Consider the following 13,155-nt stretch of genomic DNA (forward strand, 5'->3'; position numbering starts at 1 on the left):
AACTATGACATCCTGCCACTTTGGTCTGCTACCACCTTAATCCATCTGGAACTCAACTCTTTTGTAATTAATTAAAAAAAATTTTTCGAGTACCCAATTAATTTTTTCCAATTAAGGGTCAATTCACCTAACCTGCACATCTTTGGGTTGTGGGGGCGAAACCCTCACAAACACGGAGAGAATGTGCAAACTCCACACGGACAGTGACCAGAGCCGGAATCGAACCTGGGACCTCGGCGCCGTGAGGCAGCAATGCTAACCACTGCGCCACCGTGCTGCCCTCTGTTTTGTAATTAATATCGCCATCCTCCAGGGTCTGCCTTCAAAGCTCGGGTGGAAAACCTGGTTCACCCAACCCTTACGGATCCTTCCCCCGCAGATGAGTCTCCTGCATAAACACACCAGCCCTTAAACTCTTCAAATGAGAGAAAAGCCATCGCTTCCCAATACCCGCACATTCCACGTGACCAATTGAACAGGGCGTCACTCACTCCCCTCCCCTTCAAGTCAAAGCCCCATCGTAGTGGGTCGGATCTCAAACAACGATTAGTCAGAGTACAGGAGGGAGATAGACAACCTAGCTGCATGGTGTAATGACAACAATCTCGCCCTCAACATCAGCAAAGGTGTTGGTCATTGACTTCAGGAAGGCAAAGTATCGTATACACCCCTGTCTGCATCAATGATACCGAGGTGGAGATGGTTAAGAGCTTCAAATTCCTAGGTATGCACATCACCAATAATCTGTCCTGGTCCACCCACATCGACACTACGACCAAGAATGCACAACGGCGCATGCACTTCCTCTGGAAACCAAGGCATGTCCACATTGACACTTCTCAATTTTTACAGCTGCAACATGGAAAGCATCCTGATTGGCTGCATCATAGCATGGTATGGCAACTGCTTGGCCCAAGACCAGAAGAAACTGCAGAGTTATGAACATCGCCCAGTCCATCATGCAAAACTGCCTCCCATCCATTCACCTGTATGTAGTGATATCATGGTTGTGTTGTAATTCCAGACTGACCACTAGGATTCTCAGTAGTATATAATTGGATGCTAGAGTCAGGTGACCCCTCAGATTGGCTGCAAGAAGCTGGAGAGAGGTTGCTTGTGCGTGATATTACTGTTCATTTGTTGTTTTGGACATAATTCCCACAGTAAATGTTAATCATTTATAGCTTTAGCGACAAGTGTTCTTGCAATATAAATCAGGCCATCCAACAAGAACATTACATGGTACTGGGATTGGATGGTATTAAACACAGAGAAAACAAAAACAAGCCTGCCACGAGGTCCATGGATATTTGAAGATTTTGCAGACTGCAAGAATGGAGTCCTTGAAGCCCTCAATGAGTCTCATATTTCATGGTAATGTGGGCTGCAACTGGCGTGTGTTTAAACAACAATTTAATCTGTTTCTTCCTGCAGTAAATTCAGAAGATCAATCAGATTCGCGTAAGGTAGCGATGCTCCAAAAAGCGGCAGGGTCTGAATCAATTGCTGTGTTTCATATTTTTAATTTGCAAACGATGAAGATAGTAAACATTTTAACAAAGTAATTCGGAGATTTGATGCACATTGCAGACCCAGAAAGGATGAAATTTATGACATTACAAAACAGAATGGGACAGAATAAACACTATGTGTTTAGATCACATTTACAGAAGTCAGGATAGTCCCTAGAACATTTAATCACTGATTTAAAGTTAAAAACTAAAACCTGTAAATTTTTGTGCGGTGGAAACTTCCATGATTCAGGACCAGATTGTGTTTGGTGTGAATGAAAATAAGCTGAGGGAATGGTTGGTGAGGGAATTGGAGCTGTCTTAGGAACAAACAGTTAAGATTGGTCAGGCTCACGAGCTCACAGCACAGCATTCTAAAATGTTTCTCAGTAATGGTGGCATCTTCTTGGAGGAAAGCACTCCGGTTGCCACCTTTCTCCAAAAAGGGTGGGAAACTTAAAAAAAAGGAGGCTAGTGCAGACTCGATGGGCTGAATGGCCTCCTTCGGCACTGTAAATTCTATGAGGGATTGCCGCAGGTCCAACTGCGTGCAGCAGCAGGAAGTGGTGCCGACCATGCATGCCATCCAGGCCAGCACCGCACGGGTGGCATCTGCAGTGGAGGCACTGGGGGTGAGGGTTTTGGGATGCGCTTTGCGTTCTCATCAGAAGCATTAAATGAAAAGTGAGTCAGGACATGCAAATGGGTCAACATTCTACCCACGTGAATTCAGAGCAATTCCCATTCCCACTGGTGTCTGAATCGCTGGGACCGGAATTACCGCTGGAGAGCCTGACAAGCTGGAATTGTTTATAATTGCTCCACTCCCCACACACTCATTCCAGCCAAGAAGATGACTCCGCAAAGACTTCATGGAGAATGAGCTGGAGAGAATGCTGGGTGGTGTGGAGGAGAGGACGGACACCTTCTTCCCCTGGGTGGGGTGCTGACTAAAGCCAGCTGTCATCAACAGCGCCTGGGAGGAGGAGGTGGCAGCGCCGGTCAGTGTTGCCAGCCTGACCAGATGGACTGGAACCCAGTGCAGGAAAAAGGTGAATGACCCTCTCAGGAAGCTCCGGTGAGTCACCACATGTGTCCCTGGCATCACCCCCATTCTTCACATCACCTTCACCCCCCCCCCCCCCCCCCCCCCCCCACCCCACCAATCCCCTAGAGGGTAACCAAAACCCACCAGCCTGCATCTCTTTTACATCCCAACCTCCGGCAAACCCAACACCTGTATTGTCCTCTTTGGACAGGTGCCTTTCACACACATGCCACCAGCTCCTGTAGAACCCGCCTCCATGCATCTCACCATGCCCTCTGTATCCCCTAGGACAAAACTGGCTATAACAGGTGAGAGTGCCAGAAGACAAGAGGTGGCATTCATGACCTGCACATGCAGACTCCTGCAGAACAGAGGGCAGTGGAGCTAGCGGGCATAGCTGTGGAAAGGGCGGTGTCTGAAACGGAGGTTGGCATGCAGCAACCAAGTGAGAGCCCAATGCAAAGCTGATGATCCTATAACAATTGAGCCACCCCTCGCTCACAAACGATTCCATCCCAAAATCTCACCATGGTCTCTTGTCTTTTCTCTTGCAGGATGAACAGATGAAGCTGGGCCGTCCAGGGTCGCTGCCCCCCAGCTGCATCCCTGAGCACCAGTCTAGGGAAGACACCGACTTCTTGACACTGCTATCACATAAACCCTCCACTATCTCAGACACTAACATCTAGGTGGGCCATTTTAGTGAAGAGGCTTCTGGGTCACCGTCTAGTGCGCACTTCACACATGCTGCAACACATCAGGTGGAGGCAGGGACTCCCAAGGGAGTGGGAGGTTGGAGGACTCCCCAATCCCAGGAAACAGCTGTAGTCCGCTGTAATGTTCTATGTTCTATGTAGGTGTCTAGAAAGTATGATCCTATTAGTGGTTGAGATGCAGACACAGAGCCAGGACTTACAGAAGGTGATGCCAGCAAATTTCCAGGTCCTGCAGGTGCAGCTGGGGGAGTCCAACTATCTTCAGGCTCAGGAGATGTTGCCGACAATACTTCCAAGGTCAATACTGAATAGATTGCCTACACAGTGGAAGGTCTGGGGCAAGAGGTCAGAGTCATAGGTCAAGACATCCAGGGCTTGGGTCACACTGTGTGGTCACTGGCAGAGACACAGGTCAGGAGAGCCCAGTCACAGGCAGATGTGTCCTGGGCCCAAATGGACATTGCTGCGGTGCTCCAGTGTTTGGCTCAGTCACATAAGGCCATTGCTGAGGACATCAAAAGCATTGGCTGGGCGCTGACTGGCTTTGGCCAGTCAGAGGGACATGTCACAGGTGCAGAGGGACATGGCACAGTGCCAGAGAGACATGCCGGAGGCAGTGAAGGACATGACCGAGGCAGTCGGGACATGTGTCAATTGCTGAGGAACGTGTGATGGTGAAGCCTCCAGAGCTCCCTCCGGACTCACCTCTGTCCTATGGAGTAGCCTGGTGGCCATCGAGCACCCCTAGGGAAGAGGAAGTGAAGGGGTCCATGCTGGTGCCTCCTGCAGGGAAGGTGTTGGAACACCTCAGTGCTTCTGAATAGCGCCGCGCCCCCCCCCCCCCTCCCCGACCACCGACATTGGCATATCTGATGGGCAGTGAGCAGAACATGCTAGCATGTCTTCACTTGTGACACCCGAAAGTCGGCTAGGCACATTGAGGTCCAGGCCCTCCAAAGACATCACAGGGGAGAGGGAGAGATATGCAGCAGGCGGTATCCACTTTTGATGTGCTTTCTGGGGTTACACCTAGAAGGAGCAGTGGGCAATGTAAAATTAGAAAGTTAGAGAACACTTAAGTTAGCACAGGTGTAGCACATAGATGATAGTTCGAGATCAGGGCACAACAATATATACAGTCACCATTAAACACTTTTGCATCAAAATCCTGACCTATCTCTAACCTCTGTCTGATGGGTGTTAGGGATGGGCTGGGCCTGGGTGTGAAAGGTGTGCCGGGACGGGGCAGGACCCCCATGACACATGAACATCCCACCTGGTGTCACCCTGAGAGAAGTGGCAGGGCACGGGGCCACAATTATGAGCCCACCTTGCCGGAGTCCTAACCGTTCACCATCTCCCGAACCACGCATCCCCCCCACCCTAAGGATAGATGGACCCGTGAGATGGATTGGCCAGCACACATGCAGGGGTCACCTGGTCGGACAATGGAATGTGATGTTAAACGCAGGGGTCAGACTTTGTCAGACAATGAAGAGCACAAGATTTGTCTTATCTCTCGCTCATAGATAAGTCAGTCTGGTGGAATGAATGCAAGCAAAGTTTATTTCTTAAAAACACATTTTGGTACATTCACACAAAATTAACTGAAAAATGCTTTTTTCATGTCTCTCAAAATGCCCTTGAAGCACCAACAAGTAGAAACAAAAACTTCAAGATAAAAGTGACTTCAGATTGATAAAATTAAGTCATTTTAACAAAGGCCTTTGTAGAAATGTTTATTCTCCGACGGCTATAATTTTCTCTGCTAATCAGTTAGACGGATCACATTCTTAAAGGAATCCTTATCTGGGTTTAGCCCCTTACTTAGTTTCATTGGTTCTAATTCTCAGCTGAGACCCCCTTGATTTGTTCAGGAAAGTGTCAGTCACTTAACATGTGATTGGCTAATTAGACATTAATCAATGACTCCAAATTAATTAACTGTCCCATGGCTTTTGTCCCACGTTCAAACTCCCTGCATCACGTCTGGTCTCAGCTACGATATTGTTTCAATCTTGTTGAATGTACCTTTTATATCAGAACTTGTAGTACATTATTCGTAACATTTGAGACAGCCATGGATAGTATTCAAACAATTATAACGTACTCATATTTCTACAAAATTAGTAATTTTCAAGAATCATTTTAGCTAATATTTTAAAGGACCCCCTCTATAATTGTTGAATCCAACAAGCACCAAGGAAATTCTTAGCCTTGGTTTTACAAAATTTTTCTGCCTGAATGTATTTCAGCATGAGCAATTCCCGCATCTTGTCGGCACAGGTCCCAATATTCATCGACATGGAATGTAAACACCTCCTATAGATCTTCAATCCACCTTGTTTGCCTGTTCTTTATATACAGATGTACTCCTTGGTGAGGATTAATGCACCATGATTTTGGCTATATTTGATTTAATCTGTCTGAACTGGAACTGGACAATGACTGTGAGGCAGAACTTCATGGAGCTGGAATGCCCATGTTATCTCAATCGCACAGTATTTATTTAAAAGATGGTCAGTGACAATATAACATATCTTTGAAAGTTTAGTAGTTTTTTCTTCAGTATTAACATACGTATTACAATATATGTAATGTGAAACTTAGCCCCCCACCAGACTCCGTCCCCACCATGGAGCGCTTCCCCCCCCCCCCCATCCCCCACCCCGCCCTCCCCATGCAACATTGCCCCCACTGAACACCAGTGTCAGGGTGAAATGCCAGGGTACTGTCCAGGCATGACCCTCCCGCTGATGGTGGTTGTACTCACCTGCAGGTTCTGCTCACCAGGCGTACCCTCTGGGGGGGGGGGGGGGGGGGGCTGCCATGATTCAGGTCACGCTGACTGTTGAGTAGTTGGAAAATACCACTCAGGAACATTCCATAAACAAATGTTACTTTTTTGTGGTGTGTTCTCTCTCATACCTGCTGCTTTTCTGTTTCCCATTCTACATCGCATTACTTCACTTCCTTGCATACATTACTATAGCAGGGCTTGACGGTGAGCCAAATGGGACACATATGTAACATTTCCTACCCCCTTAATTTAAATGTCCTCGGGCAAGTTCAACATGAATATTCATCAATAGGTTAGTCACTACTATAAATTCAGGTGGTCTGGAGGTCGTTGTTCTCAGAATGGATGACAGTGAACCTCTGGTATTCTCATCTTGACACTGCCGTCAGTGGTGGTTGGTTTAACCGGCATTGACATGAGAACTGGAGGTTGTCTCTGCACCCGAACAGAGGGTGAGGTGCTGACTTCCTCAATGGTGTATGGTGGTATAGGAGGCCAGAGGAAAGCCCTGACTTGGTAAGGCTGAACCTGAATTCACAACAGGCTCCAATTTTAGCAGATCTGTTTTATCCAGCAGTAACTGGTCTCCATGCCTCCTGCAGATAATGTCATCTGAGATCTAGACATTGTAAGAGACAGGTCCAGTTTGCACAAGAACTGTGGCAGGAATCAATTTCTCCCCCCCGAGGAGTAATTCTGAGCCAATACTCCTTGTCCCTGGTGGAAAACTCTGTGCTTTGCCTTGCTCTCACATAATTCCACTTGTGCTTGTTGTGGTTGTTGTCACATAATTTCCTTTGTTCTTAGAGGTTTTAGAAGATCAGATGCAGATCGCAGCTGCCTTTTCACCATGAATGCAGGAGAAACCTTGGTTGCGGCATGAGTGGTCTTCCAAGAGACAAGTCAGAAATCGTTGAGACATTGGATAAGCGAACCTTGTTCTTTGGTTATTTTCATAGTATGTTTCATGGTTTGGACGAAGCATTCTGCTAATGACGTAGATGTAATGCCATCTTCTTGCAGGAAGTTCTCAAATTCCTGCGAAACAAATTGACGTCCATTGTCGCTCATCGACTGTTCTGGAAATTCAAAGTGACTAAACACTTCTCCCAACTTCGCAATGGTCTTCTCAGATGAGGTAGATGTCATCACAGCAACCTCTGGCCATTTGGTGCAAGCGTAAACACTTACTAAAAACATGTGTACTTTGAAAGGTCCTGCAAAATCCACATGCACACGTTGCCAAGGTTCACTTATCAAACATCTCAACAATTGCTGACTGGTCTTACTAGGTAGGTTGCTCCTTCAGTGGGTCGGTGCAGACTAGATGGGCCGAACAGCTTCCATCTGCACTGGAAGGATTCTATTCTATGTTCTAACTTCTTCTTCCAAGTGGAACAGCAAATGCACGTCCGTTACCCTCCACGTTAGTTTTATTGTGTATTTGGAGAATGACACTCCGGATCATTCGATAAACAAAGGTAATTTTACTGTGGTGGGTTCTCTCTCATTCCTGCTGCTTCTCTATTTCCCTCTTCACATCACTTCCCTGCATACATTACTACAGCAGGGCTTTACAGTGAGCCATTGAACCATAGAATTTAGTGCATAAGGAGGCCATTCTGCCCATCAAGTCTGCACCGGCACTTGGAAAGAGCACCCCACTTAAGCCACGCCTCCACCCTATCCCCGTAACCCCAACTAACTTTTTTTTGGACACCAAGGGCAATTTATCATGGCCAATCCACCTAACCTGCACATCTTTGGACGGTGGGAGGAAACCGGAGCACCCGGAGTAAACACACGCAGGCAGAACGTGCAGACTCCGCACAGACAATGACCCACGCCGGGAATCGAACCTGTGAACCTGGAGCTGTAAAGCAACTGTGCTAACCACTGTGTTACCGTGTTACAGGGACAAATATATAACACCAACATGAATGGACAATTTAACGTGGCGGACTGCCAGCCGCAAATGCCTGATAATTTTGGTTAAATGTATACAAATGATGTTTAAAGTCAGGATTATATGATGTCATTGGTGGTTGGGGGGAGGGGTGGTCATTTGATCGGGAAATCCCACCGGCGTAAAAGCCAATTTGGGACTTCCGTAGGATTCCCTGCTTCCGCTGCCGACCCTGTCCACTGATAACGGGAGTGGAAAATTCCCACCACTGTGGTTTTTCCACCGACTGGGGCTATCGGTACAGTACGGTAGAATGGAGCTTCATGGAAAAGATTTGGAGCATTTTAAGTTGATTGTCAGTAATTTTTTAATATGTTTTTATTGCAGTTTTTTTGTTTCATACACTGTGCTGCAGGCAATGTTATGTGCATCGGATACAATATACAAGAAAGTTCCATTGGTATCGACCCACCCTCCCGTGCCCCCTCCTTCTGTTAAGATATTTTCCTAGGTCTCTTGTTATACAGTAGGCAGTTGTCTTCCATTTATATATATGCAGTGTTTTCCCCTTCTCCTCCCCCATCCTATTTTTGCTGTTCCTTTGGGGGTTCCGTTCTTTGTGGCGTTGCTCTAAGCCCCCGGCTAACCATTTCAGCCATCCTCTGGCCTGCCCCTACTCTCACTCTCTGGCCTCACACCCCTCCCCCATCTGTTCCCTGCAGTCTCGTTGGCTCCCATGTGCTGTCCCATTCCCCTCACTCTATTGGTTGGTGGCTTCCAACAGGTCCTGGAATAAGTTGGTGAATGGCCACATTTTGTGGAAATCCTCCACTGACCCTCAGAGAGCGAATTTGATCTTCTCCAGGTGGAGAAATTCCAACTGGTTTATTTACATTTTGAAAGTGTTTCCCCTTCTTCTCCCCCCATTCCTATTTTCGGTGATGCTTTGGGGTTCCTGTCTGCCGCTGTGAGTGCTGCTGCCAATCGCCAGCTGAGTAGGATTATTTGACGGACGATTAGGGAAGTAAAGGCAAGGGCTTCAACCCCCCTTACTCATGAATAGTTCTGGCTGGTCCGATACCCCGAAGACTGCCCCCCTTGGGCACGGCTTCACCCTCACCCGCACAACCTTGGACATTGCCTTGAAGAAGGCTGTTCAAAAGCCGACAAGTCTGGGGCGTGCCAGAGCAGGTGAGAGTGGTTCGCCGGGCCTCCCTAGCACCGTTCACATTTGTCCTCCACCTGCTCATTCAGGTTCTTGACAGTTGCACTCTGTGCGCCACTTTCCGTTCCATGAGGCTTAGCCTTGCGCATGGAAGTTGGGAGTGGGCTCTGTTCAGTTCTTCGTACAAAAGTCCTCACCCTATTTCCATCCCTAGTTCTTCCTCCCATTTTTCCCTGTGTTTCATCCATTGTGGAGTATGTACTTTTAAAAAGAGTTTTTAAGAGTGCCCAATTCATTTTTTCCAATTAAGGGGCAATTTAGCGTGGCCAATCTACCTATCCTGCACATCTTTGGATTGTGGGGGCGAAACCCATGCAAACACGTGGAGAATGTGCAAACTCCACACGGACAGTGGCCTAGAGCCGGGATCAAACCTGGGGCCTTTGCGCCTGGAGACAGCAGTGCTAACCACTGCGCCACCGTGCTGCCCTGGGGCATGTCCTTTCTGATAGTCATCCATTGGGCACAGGTAATCTGGGTCCCCTCCCAGATTACCTGTGCCCAATAGCTCCTCGAGCATTGTGTGTCTCTCGTTCCACTGTTCAAAACGAGGCTATGCACAAAATTGTCCACTGGGTCTTCTCTGCCTATTCTGTGCCTTCATTATCACTGTTTTCCTTGCTATCTGTCTAGACTGTTCATTTGGACAAGCTTGTCTGCTTGTATAGGGGCAGTAATGTTCCTTGCCCTGGTATGTTACGCAGAGCCTGGCTGGGTACAGCATCCTGAATTTTATTTTGCTTCTCTACAGGGCTGATTTTGCTTTATTGAATTCTACCCTGCACTTTGCCAGGTCCACCGCAATGGCCTGGTAGACTCTGATTTTGTGCCCCTCCCAGTTGCAAGCCTTCATCTGTCTGGCCCGGTGAAGGATCCTTTCCCGGTCCTGGTACTTATGCAGCTTGGCTATGACGGCTCTTGGCTGCTCCCCTGCCTTGGGTTTTATTCTGAGCGACTGGAGAGATCCGTCGATCTCTGCCGGCTTGGGGAAGCTGTCTCTCCTCACTAGGGTCCCCAGCATTTGGGCCACATAGTCGGTTGGATCCCTGCCCTCGATTCCATCTGGCAGGCCCATTATTCTGATGTTCTGCTGCTTCAAAAGATTTTCTTGATCCGCCACTTTTCCTTTCAGACTCCCCGTGTCACCCCAACCTCTTAATTTCGGCCTTCAGGGCGATGATTCAGTCACTCAGGTCCGTCGAGGCTTTCTCCAGCTCCTTTATCGTGCCCCACTGGGCCTCCAGTCTCTTTCGCATGCTATTGAGGGCCTCTGCTACTGCCTCCTTGACTGCCGCTTTTATTTCAACCTCAATATCGTCCTTCATCTTCTTCAGTTTCCTGGTAAGGAATGTCTTCCATCCATTGGCTGGCAGTTGCCGGTGTGGGGGGTGGGGGGCAGAGTACGTTCTCGCTTTGCGGGTAGCAGATTTCCATCGCCTCGTGGGTCTGCTGCTCACTCGTCCCTTGCGACAGTTTTTGGTGTCCCTGCAGCTTCTTGAGCTGCTGCTTCCTGGCATTCGTGCTATCTTTCTTGTCATTATAGAATTTACAGTGCAGAAGGAGGCTATTCGGCCCATCAAGTCTGCACCGGCTCCTGGGAAGAGCAGCCCACCCAAGCCCGCACCCCCTCTCTATGGGAGGAGAGGTTTTAGTCCAATTTTCAGGCTCAAGTCGGCTGAAAGCCCCTATTGTTCTGTCCTTTGGAGGAGAGCCACCTGAGGTGCGCCTACTCAGCACATCCCCATCACCAGAAGTCCAATTGTCAATATTTTTAGGTAAAATTAAATGCCAAACAGAACTATGCGTAATTATCGTTTGGAAATGACTAACCCAGACACTGGAATAACCTGATTTGTGAAATGTATTGTATTCACTCTTGACATGAAATTGGAAGCACACACAGCCATTAAAATATGAAATTAATCAAGAAAAGCATTATAACCTTCCTGTTATGCAAATATTATATTGAGTAGTTAGTGTAAACCTAACTGGAACTTTCTAATTTAGAAGATTGGTGAGAATGATTGTAATTCTATATTATATCTTTCTGCATTGCCCACTTTATGAGCTAATTTGTTTGGGCCTGTCCCAGTGTGATTTCCAACAGTTGTTTGATCATAGATGAGTGCGTGTCATAGAAAAGCAAGCCATCCACTTCCATTCCCAGATTCCCAGTTTTCCCACTTCGAATTCCATGTTTCACCAGCAACTCCAGCAGCTTTTCTTCCTGAGGGCAAACAACAAGTTTGACTACAGAACTGAGAGGTTACAAGTATCAGGAAATATTGAACAAGCTGAAGCTCTTCATTCCAGGAAAGGATTTGATAGGATAGATGTGGAGAAAATAACTTTGCTTGTTGGGGAGGAAATAACTTAAGGAAAAAATAGTGATCAATATATCCAGATGGGATTTCAGAAGAAACTTCTTTATGTAAACAGTAGATAGACTGTCAAAAATGCTACCAGAGGAAATAACTGAAGGAGATAGCATAGATGCAGTTCAGGGACAGGAACGCCATAAGATATAGGAGCAGAATGTGGCAATTCGGCCCATCGAGACTATTCTGCCATTCAATCATAGCTGGATTCTCCATCGGCAGGATCCTTGGTTCTACTGGTAGCCTTCTCACACCCGGGGATTTCCTGATGGCATGGAGGTGCCCACGATGGGAAACCCGATTGGCCGGCTGCCGGGACGGAGAATCCCGCTGTAGGGTGTGGCGGGAAGGAGAATCGCGCCTGATATATTTCTCATTCACATTCTCCTGCCTTCTCCCCAGAACCCCTAATCTCCTTATTCATCAAGAATGTATCCACCTCTGTCTTAAAGACACTCAGTGATTTGGCCTTCACAGCCTTCTGCGGCAAAGAGTTCCACAGATTCACCACCCTCCGATGAAAAAAATTCCTCCTCATCTGTGTTTTAAAGCATCGCCCTAGTTTCTAGTTTCTCCTACTTGTGGAAACCTCCTCTCCATGTCAACTCTATCTAGGCCCCTCAGTATGCTGTGAGGTTCAATAGGATCCCCCCCCCCCCCCCCCCCCCCCCAATATCTTTCTAAACTCCAACGAGTACAGACTCAGAGCCCTCAGCTGCTCCTCATACGACAAGCCCTTCATTCCGGGGATCATTCTCATGAACTTCCTCTGGACCCTGTCCAAGGCCAGCACATCCTCCCTTCGATACGGGGCCTGAAACTGCTCACAGTATTCCAAATGGGGTCTGACCAGAGCCTTAGGACAGCCTCAACATTACATCACTGGTCTTGTCTTATAGCCCACTCAACATAAATAAGAACATTGAATTTGCTTTCCTAACTGCCAACAGAACCTGCATTGTAACCTTAAGAAAACGTAATGCTGATGAAGATCATGATAAAGTGGAGTGGGATGAGGCTCATGTGGTGCACAGATACTATCCAAGGCCATTTGGCTATTTATGCAATGTGATTTGATACATCATTCAGTATACAAAGTTATGATGTGGAGATGCTGACATTGGACTGGGGTGGGCACAGTGGGAAGTCTTACAACACCAGGTTAAAGTCCAACAGGTTTGTTTGGAGTCACTGGCTTTCGGAGCGCAGCCCCTTCATCAGGTGAGTGAAGAGGTGGAAGTTGTACAGACTTTGGTGAGACCACATGTGGAGCATTGTGTGCAGTTTTAGTTTCCTTATCTAAGAAAAAATACACTTGCCATGGAGGGAGTGCATCGAAGGTTCACCAGGCTGATTCCTGGAATGGCAGAATTGTTGTATGAGGAGCGATTGGGTCGACTGGCTCTGTATTTATTGGAGTTCAGAAGAATGAGAGGGGATCTAATTGAATCGTCTAAAATTCTGAAAGGGCTGGACTGACTGGATGCAGGGATGTTGTTTCCTGCGGCTGGTGGTCACAGTCTCAGGACATTGGGTAGGTCATTTAGACGTGAAACACTTTGGGACAATTC

At 47.5% G+C, this 13,155-nt stretch overlaps 1 protein-coding gene across 5 annotated transcripts in view; it reads right to left on the minus strand.

Annotated features, from left to right (window-relative positions):
* Positions 1-11,049: 11,049 nt before the first annotated feature.
* The window catches only part of dglucy (D-glutamate cyclase), a 98,118-nt gene continuing 96,012 nt past the window's right edge, over positions 11,050-13,155 (minus strand). For all 5 annotated transcript variants that reach the window (XM_038773391.1, XM_038773398.1, XM_038773368.1 and 2 more), the window contains one exon: positions 11,050-11,433. In XM_038773391.1, the coding sequence (XP_038629319.1) occupies positions 11,275-11,433 (159 nt within the window). In that variant the 3' untranslated portion in view covers positions 11,050-11,274. The remainder of the gene's footprint in view (positions 11,434-13,155) is intronic.

The sequence above is a fragment of the Scyliorhinus canicula genome, chromosome 2, assembly GCF_902713615.1.
Source record: "Scyliorhinus canicula chromosome 2, sScyCan1.1, whole genome shotgun sequence".
Lineage (NCBI taxonomy): Eukaryota > Metazoa > Chordata > Chondrichthyes > Carcharhiniformes > Scyliorhinidae > Scyliorhinus > Scyliorhinus canicula.